The sequence below is a fragment of the Oncorhynchus clarkii genome, chromosome 9 (assembly GCF_045791955.1).
Source record: "Oncorhynchus clarkii lewisi isolate Uvic-CL-2024 chromosome 9, UVic_Ocla_1.0, whole genome shotgun sequence".
NCBI classification, from domain to species: domain Eukaryota; kingdom Metazoa; phylum Chordata; class Actinopteri; order Salmoniformes; family Salmonidae; genus Oncorhynchus; species Oncorhynchus clarkii.
Window position 1 is genome coordinate 33,495,863 of NC_092155.1, and position 21,579 is coordinate 33,517,441.

Sequence of the window (21,579 nt, forward strand, 5' to 3'; positions counted from 1 at the left end):
CCTCTCCGCCGACCTCAGACTGGGGACCCTAGCAATGGGCCCCGAATGAACGGGAGATTCCAGCAGCGCCGGACAGGCGGGAGACTCCGGCAGCGCCGGACAGGCGGGAGACTCCGGCAGCGCCGGACAGGCGGGAGACTCCGGCAGCGCCGGACAGGCGGGGGGCTTCCACCGGAGGGCTGGTGCGTGGAGGTGGCACCGGATAGACCGGACCGTGAAGGCGCACTGGAGCTCTTGAGCACCGAGCCTGCCCAACCTTACCTGGTTGAATGCTCCCCGTAGCCAGGCCAGTGTGGCGAGGTGGAATAGCCTGCACTGGCCTGTGCTGGCGAACCGGGGACACCATGCGTAAGGCTGGTGCCATGTACACCGGCCCGAGGAGACGCACTGGAGACCAGATGCGCTGAGCCGGCTTCATGGCACCTGGCTCGATGCCCACTCTAGCCCGGCCGATACGAGGCGCTGCAATGTACCGCACCTGGCTAAGCACGCCTACTAGGGACACCGTGTGCTCCACCGCATAACACGGTGCCTGCCTGGGCCCTCTCGCTCTCCGGTAAGCACAGGAAGTTGGCGCAGGTCTCCTACCTGACTTCGCCACACTCCCTGTGTACACTCCCAAGGGGATGTGCAGCGTGGCAAGTGTCCATAATGTTTAATCAAACACAACAGAACACTGGAACAAAACAATAAACGTGAATAAACGAAACAGTTCCGTGTGGTAACAAACACTGACACGGAAGACAAACACCCACAACCCAAAAGTGAAACGAGGCTACCTAAGTATGATTCTCAATCGGGGACAACGATTGACAGCTGCCTCTGATTGAGAACCATACTAGGCCAAACACAGAAATCCCAAATTATAGAAAAACGAACATTGACAACCCACCCAACTCACGCCCTGACCATACTAAAACAAAGACATAACAAAGGAACTAAGGTCAGAACGTGACACTAGTAATTTTTCATGAGGGATTGGCACTCATAATAATAATCAAAACTCTAAAATTGTGATAGTGTAGGCCTCTGAAACAACAACAGTGGTCAAATTAAATAACGTACAAGAAGAGCTGTTGAAGCCCTAATATTCAGAGAATTGTCAGGAGTGACTTAAAAGGACTGTACATTAAGACTGTAAAAGGTTATTTGAAAGACTGCATTTATTTGGCTCCAACAGTACAGTCATATGAAAGGGTTTTGAAATAATGCGTGCAGAAGTATCCATAATCTGAAAGCAAATTGTATTCATTTGCAAACTTGTAAAAAATGAGTGATACAAATGCAGAATAGGAAAAAAAAACATAACAGAAATTAAATGTAAGTTATTCAAAAGCTGTGAGATGGACTTAGCTATTGCATTTACGTTTTAGAATACTTAGACTATGTTCAATTGAAGTTATATCTTTACTTTTCCAGCTTCTATTAGGTTGCATTACTGCACTGAGGGAAATAGGCTATAGTGTAAGATGTTAAAATGTAAGATTTTAAAAGAAATGTCAGTATATATGTCAGAAAAAAGGGCTCTGGTAAATTTGCCACTAAATAAATAAAAAAGTGGTGTTGAAAAGTGGGTGCCTGGTACTTGGTGGGTTAAAGAAGTGTGTATCAACTATGTGGGGACCATCCACTACCAGCCTTTAAATGTGTGTAACTTCATAATATATAATTGAACAAAGATACAAAGATACAAAGAAGAATCAGCTGTACGTTAACTGAAGACACAGCACCATCGTAGTACAAAATCTTATGAAGGTTCTAAATAAAAGACAGATCAAATCATAGACAAATTATATGTTTTCTATCACACTACTAACAACTTAAGAGCAAATGATTTGTGGACAGCAATTGAGGCTACAATAAATCAATTCAAATCAAGTCTTAAAAATATGGATAACAAGAAAGTCTATATTTACAAGTTTGTAACTAAAAATGTAACTTCAATCAAAACATTTGTATTTTTTCTAAGCCAATGTAGTGGTACTTTTCATGGGAGACAAATTGACTAACATATTGTCCTGATAATAAATGTCTGTAACTGTTATTAATCTGCATTCTGATGCTGCACATATCAACCAAAGTATAAATTGTACTTTTGTCAAATAAGCAGATATTAAACTCCACATTTATAATTCACTATACATACTACATTCAAACTACATTCAATGCAAAGAGAGAAATAGAGAAAGAACAATATTATCATATTTATGCTGCTTGTCAGGGACAGACAACATTTTAGCCAAGCCCATCAACACTTTCTTGTTTTATGAATACAATTGCATGCCAAGGTAAGGCCTGCAAAATTGGGAGTGAACTAGCATTGTAAATACCTGACCAATACATCAATTTGATGATAATGACAAACTTCCTTCACATCTAATGTACTTGTGTGACATCTCAATGACAATGCACCACTATAATAGACAAAAGCTGAAAAAAACGGTATCAGGACCTTCAAAAGCTACCCCCATTTTATAAGGAATGCCTGTTAAAAACCAAAATGCCTTCTTTAAGAAAAATACAAAAATAAATAATGTAACACTTAAAATAGTGAGACAAATATAAAAAGTATATGCACAAAATGTTTTAAACTGTTACATGAAAAATGATAAAGAAACCTCTGTTGTCTTATGGTTGTCATGGATAGGTAATACTCTTTAGAGATTTTTCTAACCCAGATGATAGCACCATAATGACACCACACTGTAACAGATGACCTACTGTTCAAACGCATACTATTTACTTTGTGACATAGCTGATAACCCTGTACAGTTGGGGTGGAGTGGTCAAACTTGTCACAAAAACAACAAAAATATCACATTTATAGAGTGGACATGTGCCGATATTACATATAAGCCCCATTTATACATTGTGCTAACATGGGTCCTTTGTCCTGATCTTGTCTACGTTCTGATTGTGCCCACATTTCCAGAAATGTGTCTACACATTGTATTAAAATGTGTCTGTTATCCGTCCACTGTGCCTGCATTGTGACCAGATTTCCTGGCCCCTTCCTTTATGGAAATTGTTTCACAGTTATTCTTTAAAAATAATATGTATTTATTTATTTTAAGACACATATTGATGTAATCAATCAATGGTGCCACCGGTCAATGATTTTACAGGAAAATTTACAATTTAATTGGTCTCTCTGTACAGATCTGTCTACACTTGTAAGATATCCAGACACAACGCCTCCAGAGGTTGGCAGGATGATCTGATCACAATGGATCACAATTTTGATTGTCTACACCTATTAAAAAATGTGGGCACAATCAGAATGTGGACAAGATCAGGACAAAGGACGCAAGTTAGAACCAGGTATAAATGGGGCTAGAGGGTCAGTTTGCCGGACACAGATTAAGCCTAGTCCTGGACTAAAAAGTATGCTCAATAGAGATTCTCCATCGAAAATGCTTTTTAGTCCAGGAGTAGGCTTAATCTGTGTCTGGGAAACCGGCACATATTGTACTAATTGATTCCTAATCATACAATAACTGTTCCAAATAGCATTATGCATCAAATATCACTGTGCATAAGGGCATTGTTAGAATTAGGACATCCTTGACATTATGAAATTAAGAAACAGGCTCAATTTTATTTCCAAATTGCTATGGAATGTGATGTAAATGGCAATGAATACAATTATGGGTTACAAATGGAAGCAGGGCCATTCAACTGAAATGAAATGTGTTACCTATTGAGCCTGTCCATGTAATACACCATTTACATTGCGTTAAAAATATATATATATATATAGAGAGAGAGAGAGAAAAGGAAGAATGCTGCATGTGGTAGAGACATGATCCAGTTGAGGCAAACTGCCGTTTGACATTTGGAAAAAACTATAATTATCTAGTAAAAAATGATGCATTTTTCCGAAAGGCATTTTTACCTGCTAATGTACCACACTGAATTACCAGGTCATAATGTTCAAAAATCTTATTGTTGCACACATATTGCTGAAAATAAACACTGCATTTAAATGTAAAGATACAATAAACTTGCAGTGAAGCACATTGTAACTCACCGACTGTATTTTCCACTTAATGGCCAGCAATGAACAAGTGTTATTATAATATTATAAAACTTGGTGTTTGCAAATCAGTGTAAAAGCTGATGCTGTGTAATCATCTTTGCTACCAACTGAAATTCCCTTTCTGTTACACAGAAGCTTATGTTAATTTGAATACATAATGTACTAATATTATTAACACCCAGTAATATCAACGTTTAATACATAGTAACAGTGCGCAAAATAGGTGCTTTTATACTTCAACAATTTACAAGAGGTTGCCATTCCGCAATAAACACCATTCCAATTACTCAAAGCAGGTTAAAAAGGAAAGGAATGATGAACAAAAGCTTGAGGCACCAAAGGCTATTATACATAAAACTTTTTTTAAAAGTAAGTAGAAAAACAAACTTCAACTAAAAAGGCAGAATTCCATTGACCCTCTTGACCTTGTAGTGTTGTGACTGTAACATTGTTACAGGCAGGCACTCCTTGATTGGCAGGAGAGATGATTGTAATCTCTCTGCTGAGGCCCACTGTCTCCCCTACTCCAAGGGATCCCAAACAAGTCTGTTCAATCTGAAGTCCTTGTCAGCCTAGCTCATTTCCGATTGGCTGTGCACAGTGCATTGAGCTCTAACACTCTTCTCCAAGTTCAATAACAAGTGGCCGTTGACAGGGAAAGGGCCCTGGGACTCAAGACAAGTGCATCTGTGAAGACCTGCATCTATTGACCAGATCTCACCACAATAAAGAAAATCAACCCAACTTTACTTCCTGGGGAACAATTCTTTTCAAGCCACCAGCCAAGGCGTGACTCCCTTTGGAACATTAAAAGAAAAAGGAACAAATAAAACCAAAAATGTTGAGCTTTCTTTTTTGAGTAGGTAAGAATGACAGCCAGATAGTGTTTTGCTGAAGCCATACAATTCGACCACATCAATGAAATATGTATATTAATACATATAAATATAGTTTAGGACAGTCATCATGCTTTTTGGGGCGTGTGGAGGGTGTTTTGTTGGGATGGAGTCTTTTAAGCTAGTAGTATGGCATTAATGTATGGTGAATGCGAGAGCTAGAGCTGTTAAGAGCCAGTTCAGATCCCTCCAACGCCTCCTTCTCCTCATCCTCTGTTGTCACAACCTTCTTACTCCCCTTGAATCCGAATTAGCCATGACGTTCCAATCTGTGCCCGAGCACTCTGGTCATGCAAGGACTGGGACTAAACATCATTGTGTGTGTGCAAGTTCTGCCGATTGCCAAAGATCTGGACTCCAAGATGCGGATGTGAGAGTGACACAGAGCGAGGTGAGTAGAAGCAGTTAGGAGTGATGGACCTTTGCTCTTTTTCATTGTACACATAGGTTTCTTTATTTTATATTTTCCACTAAAAATAATTATAAATACCCCAACAACAATTTTTTATTTATTTTTTTTTTTTACAAACCATGCTTTCGGGTTAGATTGATCACTGCAAGAAAAACAACAGAGAGAACGATGTAGTGAGATGAGGTAAGAGAGAAATGGGGTGAATCATTTTTAGGTAAGGGTTTTTAGGCCTGACATTTTTTATTTTTTACACCACTCAAATATTTATGTGAACTAGAGGTCTTCATGGGTTCAAAGAATTGGACCTGTTCCGAAATGGACCATTCCTACCCGTACCCGATGTGCATAAATAAATGTTTTAAATATAGAGACCTGTTCCGAACGGACCCGAGGACAACTAGACCCGTTCCGTATAGAACTTGTCGGATCAAGACCTGGTACAATCCGATCCGAGTGAGGGAAGCAGCAGAAAAGTCATTTTTTTAAGCTACTTTATTAACTGGAGCTGATAAAGTGTGAGAGGAGGGAGAGAGAGGTGCAGCTCTAGCAGGCAGGGGAGGGGCCGTACTGTGAGTTTGTGACATGGGGAGCAGGGAGGAAGGGAAGAGAGACAGCAACCAAACCAAGCCGACTCGCGCTATAGTAGAGGAATAGCTACCATAGCTAGGTTATTTATGATCAAATAACCTAGTACATGTACATGTCTTGACAGAATCAAACTGGTGGACGTTAGCTAGCTAAGCCAATTGAGGCTGCAATGCATGCACTTTCTCATCCTACAGTTACAAATAACAACAACTCCATTCACATACAGTATGAAGTAGCAGCCTACCTGTTGGCTCTTGGTCATCGTAGCCTATCCTTCTCCTTTAACTTTTAATTCCGTCATTTTAATTCCCTCTTCTATTGATTTATATCTCCTAACTTTTGCCACACATGGAGGTGCTATGACTATAGCCTGTTTGACTTATAGCTTGATGACTTATAATTGGTTAACATCAACAACAAGCTACACGCACCACGCTCCACTCTCTTGAAAAGCAAGAGCAGCAGTATAAATTATAACATTTCTCTCTCTACTGCAGCAGTTGTGTGTATGTCTGTATGGGCCCTTCCGGACAAGTCAGTTAAAATTACACATACCCGAGACCCGTGACAATCATATCAGATCCGACCAGACCCTTGACATTATTTCTAATTCTGGATCCGGACCCGCTTGGGTCCCGTATTGGGTCTCAGGTATTCGGGTACAGGTGGATCCGTGAAGACCTCTAATGTGAACCGACAAAAAAATACATGCATATGACATGCACAATATGTGTGTGTACTGTGATTTTAAAAAGCTTACATTACTGAGATAATGCTTACCTTTTGCCAACAACCAGGCATTGGTAGTCCGTCTGGGCCCTAGTAAGGGGAGAAGAAAGGGAAGAAATGACTAGTTAGTGTCACAAAATGGTGACAGAAACAAACATGCTTTTTTTTTGCTCCGAACTGATATTAGTTCACAAATGTTTGTTTGATGTTGTGCCTCTAAGTCTCAGATTATGTGGTACAAGGTCTGTGAAGAAGTGTACCGACATATCTCCAGCACAAGCCCCATGTACAAAAACAGTGTTGTTATTTCAAGACTAGCTTCCCAAAAATATGATAATGTCTGTGATGGAATGCAATCGGCATATAACCAAGCGATAGAAGATATTTGATTGACAGACACAGGGCATTCATCTCACTGGTCAACCCCAAAGCCAATTCCTCCTTTGGTCGTCTTTCCTTCCAGTTCTCTGCTGCCCATGACTGGAACGAATTGCAAACATCTCTGAAGCTGGAGACTCACATCTCCCTCACTAGCTTTAAGCACCAGCTGTCAGAGCAGCTCACAGATCACTGCACCTGTACATAGCCTATCTGTAAACAGCCCATCTATCTACCTACCTCATCCCCATACTGGTATGTATGTATTTATTTTGCTCTTTTGCACCCCAGTATCTCTACTCGCACATTCATCTTCTGCCGATCTACCATTCCAGTGTTTAATTGCTATATTGTAATTACTTCGCCACCACGGCCTATTTACTTCCTTAACGTACCTCATTTGCACTCCCTGTATATAGACTTTTTGTTTTCTTTTGTTCTACTGTATTATTGACTGTATGTTTTGTTTATTCCATGTGTAACTCTGTGTTGTTGTATGTGTCGAATTGCTACGCTTTATCTTGGCCAGGTCGCAGTTGCAAATGAGAACTTGTTCTCAACTAGCCTACCAGGTTAAATAAAGGTGAAATAAATAAAATACAAATAAAAAAGTGAGAGAGGAAATACAGTACACTACTTCACAGACATTGACAGACATGATAATATTACGTTTTTTGTTGTTGAGAATGGTACATTAATCAATATAATCATTTAAAAGATCTGCCAGTAAATTTAACATGTCACTTATGTTTTATTGAATTACTTGTGTAATTTAGATGTTTCATGTTTAATTGGCTTGTCTTGTCTTCAACCAAAATGTAATGGGAAAATGTAATGGCATGCTCACATTTGATAATATTTTAACACATTTCAATGAATTCTCACTCATGCTGGTTACATACAGTGACATTTATCTCATCATGCAATGATATATGGTCCTCCCTTAGGTTATATTCAATACATTTTATCAAATTATCCAAAGTTATGATTAATCCATGTGCCATTGTGTAGGGTCTATACTCCTAAAGATGTGTGAAATTGCAAACATAGAGCAAACATATGACATATTACACTCATGAAGTGTAATTTGTTCTGTGATAAGAATAATATGTGGATGCATACCACTATACAGTAACATGCATCTAAACTAGCTTAATATACTCACTCAAGAAGGACCCTTAGCACAAAAGCAATCATCAGTTCCATGCATTACACAACATCCGTTAACACCATCTCAGAAATCACACAAGATAACAACACTTCTCCCCGAAACCAAACAAGAATTACAAATTTGAGTTGGCATTGGAAAGGTCTGGGGCAATAACTGATTTCACATCTTCTCTCCCTGGTCATGGTGTGCCCAATTGGTACAAATACAGAAGGGGTAGAGGGGGTTAAAGGTAGGAGAGGTAAGGTCCATGTTGCCATTGCATGGAAACACATCAATAAAGAAGAGAACTGAAGGAGCTTGCCATGGTTAAAGTCTGTTTAGGAACTAGGGATGTTAAAGTACTTTGGAAGGGAAGTCCATTTAAGGAATTATGTTTTTTTATATATAGGAAAGCGTCCCTGTACACTTATTGAGAAAGTAGGGGAGGGGGATTCAGTTAGAGAATATCAAGGGAGAATATCAACAGATCCACTGCTTGTGTGCTTTACATTTACGTACAGTGGCATTCAATTGCAGATTACAGTAGGTCTGTACCTGATAAATATGTAGTTAAGAAGGGCTGCTTGCAGTCAGACAGTTAGTCAGGAAGAAGTGTGTTTTGAACTAAAATGAAATAAAATAGATAATAAATGTCTGAAAAACCTAGAGGTGATTTAGCATGTGAGCTGGTTGTAATTTGGAGTGGGAGTTGGTGGGGGTATGGATGGCTGGGTGGGTGGCTCCAATCCTCATGCTAAAGCCATGCATGGGTAAGGAAAGCAAAACGGTGGCTTCTCATTGGTCATTTTTCAGTGGCAAAGGTCAGTAGCATGCACGGGAGAGGTAAAGGAAAAGAGGAATACTGTACCAATTGGCACGGGGCATCCAGCCCATCCAGACCAGGTTGCCCCGGTTCTCCCTTTTCACCCTTAAAGCCCCGGAACCCCTGTTCATAAAGATGACCTGGGAGTGTTACTGGGAGAGATGTGGACGGAGCACCCCATGCATCCCCCTGCTAAGGGGATACGATCGAGGGGAAGAAGGAGCCACCCTGTGACCTACAGACACTAATAATGTACTCAGTGGGATATCTGGTCCTTTGCCCAGGTCATAGCACTTGCCAATAGGACTTCATGAGGGACAGAAATCATTTTCTGTGATTTTAAGCTTTTTCAGGGCTTTTTCATGGCTAGTGGGTGCCAAGTTAGCCAGGGCGGCTCCTCCTTTTTGGGGGCCAACTGTCTTACATCACTCTTAGCTTGGACATACCAATGGGCAGGGTGCATCTAATCCAGGGGCACCCTGTTCTCCTTTCTCCCCCTTAGGCCCTTTTTTCCCCTTCTTTCCCTTCTCCCCCTGTGGATACAATAATTTAGTCAGGTCAATCATTTTTACGCTCAGATATGAAGGGTGAATATTCTCTGAGTCCAACGAGAACAACCATTTGTGTTTCTTTTTTTTCTTCATTTGATTCACAATTTGGAAATCTCAAAACATTGTTGGCTAAATTGCATATTTTACGAAATGTCATACCCTGGGTAGAGCAAGGCCAATTTAAGCATCATTTAAGGATAGATCTCCTTAAAGATTAAACTTTTCGTTGCCACTTTATTCTACGGTACTGTTTACACTGGTATTTACCTATTTATGTGGTAACATTTGGTACTTTCTGGAACATACAATTAATTACCTAGTTCCAATAGTGCCTAGCGGTGCTTGATTTGATAAATTCCAAAGAAACCTAATATATTATTAGATTATTATTGTGTCATTACAATTTAACCATGTCAATTGTCATTATACCTGGTAATTTCTATACCATATAATAAAGTACTACAAAAGGACGGGACAAAATATTAATTTACAGTGAGCTACAAAAGTATTGGGACAGTAACACATATGTTATTGTTTTGGCTCTGTGTATTAAAGTAGTCAAACATATAGTATTTGGTCCCATATTCCTAGCACACAATCAAGCTTGTGACTGTACAAACGTGTTGGATGTATTTGCTGTTAGTTTTGGTTTTGTTTCAGATTATTTTGTGCCCAATAGAAATGAATGGTAAATGAGGTATTGTGTAATTTTGAAGGCACTTTTATTGTAAATGAGAATAGAATATGTTTCTAAACATTTCTTCATTCATGTGGATGCTACAATGATTATGGATAATTCTGAATGAATCATGATTAATGATGAGTTACCGACGCATACAGTGCCTTGCAAAAGTATTCATCCCCCTTGGCGTTTTTCCTATTTTGTTGCATTACAACCGGTAATTTAAATAGATTTTAATTTGGATTTTATGTAATGGACATGAAAAATGGTCCAAATTGGTGAAGTGAAATGAAAAAAATTACTTGTTTCAAAAAATAAAATAAAAATCTAAACAGAAAAGTGGTGCATGCATGAAGCTCATATAAAGCCCTTAAATAAGATATGTTGCAACCTATTACCTTCAGAAGTCACATAATTAGTTAAATAATTTCCACCTGTGTGCAATATGTGTCACATGATCTGTCACATGATCTCAGTATATGTACACCTTTTCTGAAATGCCCCAGAGTCTGCAACACCACGAAACATGGGGCACCACCAAGCAAGGGGCAACATGAAGACAAAGGAGCTCTCCAAACAGGTCAGGGACAAAATTGTGGAGAAATACAGATCAGGGTTGGGTTTTAAAAAAATATCAGAAACTTTGAACATCCCATGGAGCACCATTAAATCCATTATTAAAAAATGGAAAGAATATGGCACCACAACAAACCTGCCAAGAGAGGGCCGCTCACCAAAACTCACAGACCAGGCAAGGAGGGCATTAATCAGAGAGGCAATAAAGAAAATATAAAGATTACCCTGAAGGAGCTGCAAAGCTCCACAGCGGAGATTGGAGTATCTGTCCATAGGACCACTTTAAGCCGCACACGCCACAGAGCTGGGCTCTGGAAGAGTGGCCAGAAAAAAGCCATTGCTTAAAGAAAATAAATAAGCAAACACGTTTGGTGTTTGCCAAAAGGTGTGTGGAAGACTCCCTAAACATATGGAAGAAGGTAATCTGGTCAGATGAGACTAAAATGTAGCTTTTTGGCCATCAAGGAAAATGCTATGTCTGGTGCAAACCCAACATCTCTCATCACCCCGAGAACAAAATCCCTGTGGGGATGTTTTTCATCGGCAGGAACAGGGAAACTGGTCAGAATTGAAGGAATGATGGATGGTTCTTGAGGAAAACCTGTTTCAGTCTTCCAGAGATTTGAGACTGGGATGGAGGTTCACCTTCCAGAAGAACAATGACCCTAAGCATATTGCTAAAGCAACACTCAAGTGGTTTAAGGGGAAACATTTAAATGTCTTGGAATGGCCTAGTCAAAGATTGCCTAGTCAACCAGCAGGAACCCATCCAACTTGAAGTAGCTGGAGCAGTTTTGCCTTGAAAAATTGGCAAAAATCCCAGTGGCTAGATGTGCCAAGCTTATAGAGACATACCCCAAGAAACTTGCAGCTGTAATTGCTGCAAAAGGTTGCTCTACAAAGTATTGACTTTGGGGGGGTGAATAATTATGCACGCTCAAGTTCCATTTTTTTTGTCTTATTTCTTGTTTGTTTCACAATAAAACATTTTGCATCTTCAAAGTGGTAGGCATGTTGTGTAAATCAAATGATATAAACACCCCAAAAATCTATTTTAATTCCAGGTTGTAAGGCAACAAAATCAGAAAAATGCCAAGGGGGGTGAATACAAGGCACTGTAAATACCAAATACTAAACTTTTGACTACATTAATGCACATAGAAGGGAATTTGTCCCAATGCTTTTGGTCCCCTAAAATGAAGGGACTATGTACGAAAACTGCTGTAATTTCTAAACAGTTCCCCTGATATGGATGAAAAAATACCCTCAAATTAAATCTGACAGTCTGCACTTTAACCTCATAGTCACTGTATCATTTCATATACAAAGTGCTGGAGTGCAGAGCCAAAACAACCTAAAATGGGTCACTGTCCCAATACTTTTGTAGCTCACTGTATTTCTTCAAATGTTTCATGGAGCTCTCATTTGGACAGGTTCCTATTGCACGGTTTAAATTAGCCCTGAATAGATTAATCAACACAAAGACCACAGTTGCACAATGGTCCACAGTGGTCACAATTGTCAGCTGAGAACATTAAGACACTGCAAATTAAGGGGGATATATTAAATGTAAAGCTATTGCTTACATAGGGAGGGAGGGAAGACATACTGTAGTCAATGTTAGATAGGAGAGGTACCAGAACTAGGGACCAGGAATTTGGAAGTCCAGAACATTCCTCAGAATAGGAGGAGGGGGAACGGCGGGAAGGAGCAGAGGAGAGGAAAGAGTTTATCACTTGGGACGTACAGTAGAAGGCACAAGGGAAGAGAAAGAGTACCAGGGAAACACCTTCAGAGGCACAGAACACACCCCATTCCACCAACTAGAAATAGCAAATACTCTATCCCTTTTCACAAAAGTGCATAATCAGGGTTGAGGTCTGTTTAATTCCCACGGAGTCTATTCATTAAGTACATTGAAATTTAATTTGTTGATCAGAAGTATTTTCAGGAAGTATTTATGTATTGAATAAAATTGTCCTGAATTGATTTACAATGGAAAAAGCCTCAACCATGAATCATGGAGGTACCCATGTTTCCAAAAGATGTAGACTACATTAAACCGTAATATATACTGTATATGGTTTCAGAATGCATTAGGTCTGAAGAAGCTTATTGAACATGGAAAATTCAAATTAAGTCATTCATATTTGCCAGAGATTGTGTGACAGCATTAAAGTGAAAAAATATAGGTCGCATTAGGCTAGGATTGCACTGTGTAGGCCAGGGATGGGAAACTCCAGTCCTTGGGGGCCTGATTGGTGTTACAAATTTACCCCAGCCCCAGCTAATACACCTGACTCCAATAATTAACTATTCATGGTCTTCAGTTCAGAACATGTGTGACACCAAGCAGGACTGGAGTTGCCCCTGCTTGGCGTAAGCAAAATAAGTAATACAGTTTCATTGGGACACTAAAGCAGTAAACGGACACAGACGGTCAATGATACAGGCTATTTAAAAAGACCAGGTCTACAAGCAGGGTCAACAACAGGCAAAAGAACACAACATGGGATGTTAGAAGGGTTATGCTCATGCATGGAAACTGCAGAAAACCAATAGAAAGATGATTTTACAACTGCCTGTTGTCAATGGACGACCTCTCAATTCACTTTTAGTCTAATTTGCTATAATGTTCAGATTCTTATTACGTGAATGTAAGTGTTTACAAAAAAAGTAAAGACCCATTATTTTAATCTTTGGAGGCTTCAAAATGTGATTTGATTGAAATGATTTTGATAAATGAAATGACAAACTATTCAATGGTGAATAACAATAGTTGACATTTGAGAGAATTGAGAATGGAATTTAGAGTTAAAGGGAAATGTCTGAATTTTTAAACTTCATTTTCATTATCTCCAGAATCCCCCCAACATCAACAAATGTGAAAATAATGAATTTCTACGTTTTGTGGTCAAAAAGACAGAGGAAGAGAGTTGTTTCCAATGACATCATCAACCAATTAGTAGACAATTAGTAGGCAATGCCTACTCATAATTGATTAAAATCACATGATGCACACCGATGATGTCATTGGAAACACTTATCTTCCCTCTTTTTTCAAACAAAACATAGAAACGTGCCATTTTCAAATACAGTATGTTGATGTTGGGGTGGTGCTGGAGATGATTAATATGAAGCTCAAAATTGACATGTCCCTTTAATTGGACTTTAATCTAATAGTGGAGGTGCATAAAGATGGACCTGTGCACTTACCACAAATGCCTCATCTCTGTATTGTACATTGCTCTCCTTTACTCTTTTTTTTGTGTCGTCATTAGCTAAGTATACATTAATAAAATTTTAGCTCCAAGATGCCGGCAATTTGAGAAACCGAAAAACTATATTGTGCTTATTTATTGCCGCGTTGAACTATGTCGCGTGCCATAGTTTATTAACTAAGTGGACAGTGGTAAAACAATAACATCATATCTGAATTCCGACATCTTTATGCACCTTTGCCATATGACCCTCATAATGACTCATACAAATGCTCATACAATTTGTACAGCACATTAGCACTATGAAAGCATCCTGAGACCCATGAATTATGTCATCAATAACCCAATGAATTTCACTACAGCTATGTCAAATACCATACCACTCCTTTCACATTGTCATAACAACTGTCATATGTCCACTCCACTCAATTAAAGTGATATTCAATTTTCAAAAGATATTCATTGGTGAATCCACTTTGTAAAGAAAAGGCTTAGTTCCTTTCCTTCATTGTCCATTGACACCAGTAATCCTACGTAAAATGATGGGATTCATTCCCCAAGGTAGCATATCTAGATCTACCTTTTCTCCTCTTTCCCCCGGGTCGCCTTTCTCTCCCCTTAAGCCTGGCAACCCCTGCAAAATACAACTAGTTCAGTACTGGTGCCCTGGGGAGTGAATCTGATAAGACCTGATCTAGGAACAGTGTAGATAGAACATCCAAGGAGGGTCACTTCTCTCTCTGACAATGTTACAACCCTAGAAAGGCAAGAAGATGAACAGAGAGTAGGAGGAAGAGAGAGGGACAATAAAAGAGATACAAAAAGAACACAAGGGAATGTGCGTTATGGAGGAAATGAAGGTACTCAGTGAGAAAGACAGACTAGTGCTGTCATTTTGACAGACTTATACATCCAGTATATTTGCAGAATGTACTTTGATACAGAGTGTACATTCATGATGAAATGAAATGACTCCTCTTCAAGAACACATTAAGAAATAACAGCATGCAATATAGGATACAGATGTCACAGGTCTGACAGGGACAGACAAAACTGCCTCACTCACATCAAGGCCAGGTGTTCCAGCCGCTCCCTGAAAGTAAACACAGAATAACCTAAGAGCTTTTTCCGATACTGTACTACATGTTTTAAGCTAGTTACGAACTTGTACGACTGATATAAGATTGTGTTTGTTATTAGAACTCTATTGTGTGTTGGCTGGGGTTTTGTTTTTATCAGAGCACACTTACAGGAAGTCCATAAGGTCCCCTTGGCCCGAGTTCACCTGCAGCTCCTCTCTCACCCTGACAGAAGCACAAATAGGCATCACATTTTCACAACATAGGCAATCTTTCTTACATCATATAATTTATCACACACTTACTCTGTCCCCCTTTGGCCCGGCTGGACCGGAGGAACCAACAGGCCCGTCCATACCCTGTGGAGAGGTGGACACAATCGTAAGCAATACCCTCAGGTAAGACAACACAGGTCAGACTACATTCCCATATACTGTACCATAATGTTGATATGGTCCACCCCAACCTTTCCTCATGGAAAAGTATGTGTGGGGGGGAGGGGGTGACGCTGGTTCACATGAAACTCACCCTAATTCCAGGCTTGCTGTCCAAGCCGGAGGCTCCCTTTGCCGTTATGGATGTATGAGTGACATGAACAAGGCGGAATTAATACAAGATGAACACAGTGAAAAGAACACTTATTGTTTAAGGTTGTTATTGGGACAGGGGGGAAAACACTCATGTTCAGTGTAAACTTTTACGACTAAAACCAGATACTCCAAAAAATCTGTACATGCACAAATACAGTTGAAGTCGGAAGTTTACATACACTTAGGTTGGAGTCATTAAAACTCATTTTTCAACCACTCCACACATTTCTTGTTCATTTTTGGCAAGTCTAATAGGACATCTACTTTGTGCATGACACATGTAATTTTTGCAACAAGTGTTTACAGTCAGATTATTTCACTTATAATTCACTGTATCACAATTCCAGTGGATCAGAAGTTTACATACACTAAGTTGACTGTGCCTTTAAACATCTTGGAAAATTCCTGAAAATTATGTCATGGCTTTAGAAGCTTCTGATAGTGTCACGAACGTCGTCAGGGAAATGACCGGACCAAGGTGCAGCGTGGTTAATGAACAATTATTTTTATTTATAAATGTCGCCAACAAAACAAAGAATAACAAACACGACCGTGAAGCTTACTAGGGCTATACAGGCCACTAACAAAGTCAACTACCCACAACTAAGGTGGAAAAACAGGCTGCCTAAGTATGATTCCCAATCAGAGACAACGATAGAGAGCTGTCCCTGATTGAGAACCATACCCGGCCAAAACTAGAATGCCCACCCTAGTCACACCCTGGCCTAACCAAAATAGAAAATTAAAGCCTCTCTATGGCCAGGGCGTGACAGATAGGTTAATTGACTCTAATGATAGCCATCATTTGAATCAATTGGAGGTGTACCTGCGGATGTATTTCAAGGTTTACCTTCAAACTCAGTGCCTCTTTGCTTGACATCATGGGAAAATCAAAAGAAATCAGCCAAGACCTCAGAAAAAAATCATACCGCTCCTAGAGATGAATGTACTTTAGTGTGAAAAGTGCAAATGAATCCCAGAACAACAACAAAGGACCTTGTGAAGATGCTGGAGGAAACCGGTACAAATGTATCTATATCGTATATTGACATAACCTGAAAGGCAAGGAAGAAGCCACTGCTCCAAAACCGCCATAAAAAAAGCCAAACTACGGTTTGCAACTGCACATGGGAACAAAGATCGTACCTTTTGGAGAAATGTCCTCTGGTCTGATGAAACAAAAATAGAACTGTTTGGCCATAATGACCATCATTATGTTTGGAGGGAAAAGGGGAGTCTTGCAAGCCAAAGAACACCATCCTAAGTTGTGGCAAAATGGCTTAAGGACAACAAAGTCAAGGTATTGGCGTGGCCATCACAAAGCCCTGACCTCAATCCTATAGAACATTTGGGGGCAGAACTGAAAAAGCGTGTGCGAGCAAGGAGGCCTACAAACCTGACTCAGTTACACCAACTCTGTCAGGAGGAACGGGCCAAAATTCACCCAACTTATTGTGGGAAGCTTGTGGAAGGCTACCCAAAACGTTTGACCCAAGTTAAACAATTTAAAGGCAAAGCTACCAAATACTAATTGAGTGCATGTAAACTTCTGACCCACTGGGAATGTGATGAAAGAAATAAAAGCTGAAATTGTCACGACGTCCGCCGAAGTCGGCTCCTCTCCTTGTTCGTTCGGCGATCGACGTCACTGGCTTTCTAGCCATCGCCGCTCCATTTTTCATATATCCATTTGTCTTGTGTTGTTTCCTTTTGTCTTGTGTTGTTTCCAATGAAGCTACTTGTATTTAACCCTCTGTTTCCCATCATGTTTTGTGTGTAATTGTTTCATGTTGCTGTGGTGTCTTTTTACGCGCTTTACTTTTTTTATGCTCTGTGTTTTTGAGCGCATTTTTTTAATGTTCTGCTCTCGTTTTGGAACTTTAATATAGTGAGCCTGTTTACATCATGCCACTCTCCTGCACCTGACTTCGCCTCTTTTACACACGCTGACAGAAATAAGTAATTCTCTCTACTAATTATTCTGACATTTCACATTCTTAATATAAAGTAGTGATCTTAACTGACCTAAGACAGTGAATTTTTTACCAGGATCAAATGTCAGGCATTGTGAAAAACTTAGTTTAAATATATTTGGCTAAGGTGCATGTTAACGTCTGACTTCAACTGTATAAAGTATGTAGAAAAGATAATGGAGCTATATATATATATTTTTTAAACAAGATCATCTTTGAGAACTAAATTAAAACTTGACAGTCAGGGAGAATAAAAAATAAAAAAAATTGCATGATTTTGATTTTATTATGACATTTGAGTCAATCAAATAGCATAAGAACACGGCATAAGCAATGGCAAAATGTGTAGAATTTCCGTAAATTTGCTTTAAAACAGCAAAATGTTGTCTCTGCTGCCAAGAGGAGAGCTTGTAAAAAGTTTGGTCTGAGACCGCACGCCCCCCACCCTACGCTAACTTTGCCACCACTGATGAAAGAAATCCTCGGGGAAACACAGGTTGAAATGCTGTTGGCACAAGCAGGCGAATGAGAGAGAAAGACAAACGCAGGAGAAGACAGACAGATACAGACACAAAAGAGACACAAATAAATATATACTGTGCAGGAATGCACACAAAGAGCAGGAAATATACCAAGGGCTGAAAGCAGAGGAGATGGTTTTGGGGTGGAAAATGGAGGACATGGTTGTGGTGGTGAGATGATTTCTCAGGATGGAGGACTGAGTGTTGTACTTACGGGGAGGCCCAGGGGTCCTCTGTCTCCCTTGTGCCCTGACTCCCCGCGTACTCCCTTCAGACCATGATTCCCAGCCTCCCCCTAAATACAAGAGGAGTGGCAGAGGTTGACTTAGGAGCAGGGGATGAGCAATACGTGGATGGACAGAATTCAGTAGACACATACTGCTGCACGCTCCATTTCCCTAGATCTTGGTCCTGGATAACTATAAGGTGTGCAGGCTTTTGTCCCAGCTCAGTATCGACACCCCTAATTCAACTAATCAACTGCTCATAAAAACTTTGATTAGCTGAAGCAGCACATTTGTGCTGGGCTAGAGAGCTACCTACCGCCCCAGAGTCAAATTCATTAATAGCTCTATTAATGCACCAAATATAATTTTCTCCAGCCAAATTGTCCTGGCAGAATTACATGAAACATTTGGTAGTAGAGAGCATTGGGATTGGGCCAAACTATTCTATGACAGGCCAGATTTCTGTGCAGGAGATTGGAATTTGCAGTATGGTATACAGTTTGCCAGTACCTAACAAGGAAAGGTATAATAAGGTATTACATGTATCTAATGGTTACACTATTAACATTTGAATGTGTTTTGCATGCATTTTATAACAGCAAAAGCAAGCTGTCTTATCTGCAAAATTGCAAAAGCAATTTTCTTATCTGGATTTACCTTTGGTCCAGGGAAGCCATGGGGTCCCTGAAAAACAGAATCAAGAAAATGCATGTGTTTTGATTAGTTCTATCAATTCATTTGACCTGATGACATTTTGACATGGAATTAATGTAATTTCCTACTAAATATCAGTTTCAGGAATATGCATTAGGAGCAAGCTATGAGCGTTCACTTCAGAAGAAGCTACGGTTGTGAAACTCAATACATTATCTTATTAGTGGATCCATGATAAACTTTTACTGTACCTCTGTTGTTTGATCTAAGTAGGTTTATGTGGGCATTGTTGTGGAATAACACTGGGAAGATAACTAGCCCTAAATCGCTGAGTGAACATGCAGATAATGGGAAAAGTGGATTTCCATCAGTAAAAGTGGATTGCAGACTCATAGTATTTCAGGTGCAAGAATCCCTTAACACTCCAGATAGGACAAGTCCTGACCATAAATAAAATCATGAAATGTGACTACTTGGCTTTGGATAGTAGTTATCGGGCCAGTTACCCAGACACATATTAAGCCTAGTCCCTGACTAATAAGCATTCTCATTGGATATTTTTAGCCCAGGACTAGGCTTAATCTGTGTCTGGGACAAGATAGGACAAAAATAGGACAAGTTTGTTTGACAATCAGAACACATACATTTTTGTCACACTGCTTACGATATATAAAACCACAAAATCATATAATTTTATTACTTGACTTTTGTCTATGCCCAAGGATGATAGGTACTGCAGTGTGCAACATATTTCTCAGCATAATTTGAGACACTCAAATTTTGGCCACAAATGTATTTACATCCCTGTTAGTGAGCATTTTTCATTTGCCAAGAGAATCTATCCACCTGACAGATGTGGCATATCAAGAAGCTGATGAAACAGCATGATCATTACACAGGTGCACCTTGTGCTGTCGACATTAAAACAGCACTCAAAAATGTGCAGTTTTGCCACACAAAACAATGTCCAGGACTTCCACATCCGGCTTCTTCGACAACCTGTCAGAAACCGTCTCATATGCGTGCTCATCGTCCTCACCATGGTTTTGACCTGACTGCAGTTTGGCGTCGTAACTGACTTCAGTGGGCAAATTCTCACCTTCGATGACCACTGGCACACTGGATTAGTGTGCTCTTCACTGATTCATTCTGGTTTCAACTACAGTGCCTCCGGAAAGTATTCAGACCCCTTGACTTTTTTCCACATTTTGATAGGTTACAGCCTGTTTTTTTCTCTCATCAATCTACACACAATGCCCCATAATGATGAAGCAAAAACTGTTTTTTATACATTTTTGCTGATATATATATATTTTATTTGACAAAAACTGAAATAAAACGGAAATATCACATTTACAAACAGTTAAAAACTCATTTTTCAATCATTCCACAAATGTCTTGTTAACAAACTATAGTTTGTTAGGACATCTACTTTGTGCATGACACAAGTCATTTTTCCAACAATTGTTTACAGACAGATTATTTCACTTATAATTCACTGTATCACAATTAAAGTGGGTGAGAAGCTTACATATACTAAGTTGACTGTGCCTTTAAACAGCTTGGAAAATTCCAGAAAATGATGTCATGACTTTAGAAGCTTCTGATAGGCTAATTGACCTAATTTGAGTCCATTGGAGGTGGACCTGTGGATGTGTTTCAAGGCCTACCTTCAAAGTCAGTGCCTCTTTGCTTGACATCATGGGAAAATCAAAAGAAATCAGCCAAGACCTCCGAAAAAAAATTGTAGACCTCCACAAGTCTGGTTCATCCTTGGGAGCAATTTCCAAACGTCCATCTGTACATCTGTATCACGTCCATCTGTACAAACAATAGTACGCAAGTATAAACACCATGGGACCACGCAGGCGACATACCGCTCAGGAAGGAGACGCGTTCTGTCTCCTAGAGATAACGTACTTTGATGCAAAACATGGAAATCAATCCCAGGACAACAGCAAAGGACCTTGTGAAGATGCTGGAGGAAACAGGTACAAAAGTATCTTTTTCCACAGTAAAACCAGTCCTATATCGACATAACCTGAAAGGCCGCTCAGCAAGGAAGAAGCCACTGCACCAAAATCGACATAAAAAGCCAGACTACTGTTTGCAACTACACATGGGGACAAAGATTGTAACTTTTGGAGAAATGTCCTCTGGTCTGATGAAACAAAAATAGAACTGTTGGCCATAATGACCATCATTATATTTGGAGGAAAAAGGGGGAGGCTTGCAATCCAAAGAACACCATCCCAACCGTGAAGCACGGGGGTGGCAGCATCATGTTGTGGGGGTGCTTTGCTGCAGGAGAGACTGGTGCACTTCACAAAATAGATGGCATCATGACGCAGGAAAATTATGTGGATATATTGAAGCAACATCTCAAGAAAAAAAACACAATCAAGGTATTAGAGTGGCCATCCCAAAGCCCTGACCTGGGCAGAATTGAAAAAGCATGTGCGAGCAAGGAGGTCTGGAGGAATGGGCCAA

At 39.8% G+C, this 21,579-nt stretch overlaps 1 protein-coding gene across 2 annotated transcripts in view; it reads right to left on the reverse strand.

The window, feature by feature from the left end:
* Window positions 1-1,145: 1,145 nt before the first annotated feature.
* Window positions 1,146-21,579, reverse strand: part of LOC139416220 (collagen alpha-1(XXV) chain) — a 44,741-nt gene continuing 24,307 nt past the window's right edge. The window contains exons 14-24 of one of the 2 annotated variants that reach the window (XM_071164629.1): window positions 19,093-19,119; window positions 18,423-18,503; window positions 15,653-15,688; window positions 15,430-15,483; window positions 15,296-15,349; window positions 15,112-15,138; window positions 14,626-14,679; window positions 9,061-9,138; window positions 6,716-6,754; window positions 5,466-5,489; window positions 4,748-4,836 (exon numbers count right to left, since the gene is read on the reverse strand). In XM_071164629.1, coding sequence (XP_071020730.1) covers window positions 5,487-5,489; window positions 6,716-6,754; window positions 9,061-9,138; window positions 14,626-14,679; window positions 15,112-15,138; window positions 15,296-15,349; window positions 15,430-15,483; window positions 15,653-15,688; window positions 18,423-18,503; window positions 19,093-19,119 — 453 coding nt within the window. In that variant the 3' untranslated portion in view covers window positions 4,748-4,836; window positions 5,466-5,486. Of the gene's footprint in view, window positions 4,837-5,465; window positions 5,490-6,715; window positions 6,755-9,060; window positions 9,139-14,625; window positions 14,680-15,111; window positions 15,139-15,295; window positions 15,350-15,429; window positions 15,484-15,652; window positions 15,689-18,422; window positions 18,504-19,092; window positions 19,120-21,579 lie in introns of both variants that reach the window. The other variant, XM_071164630.1, reaches the window with a different exon arrangement.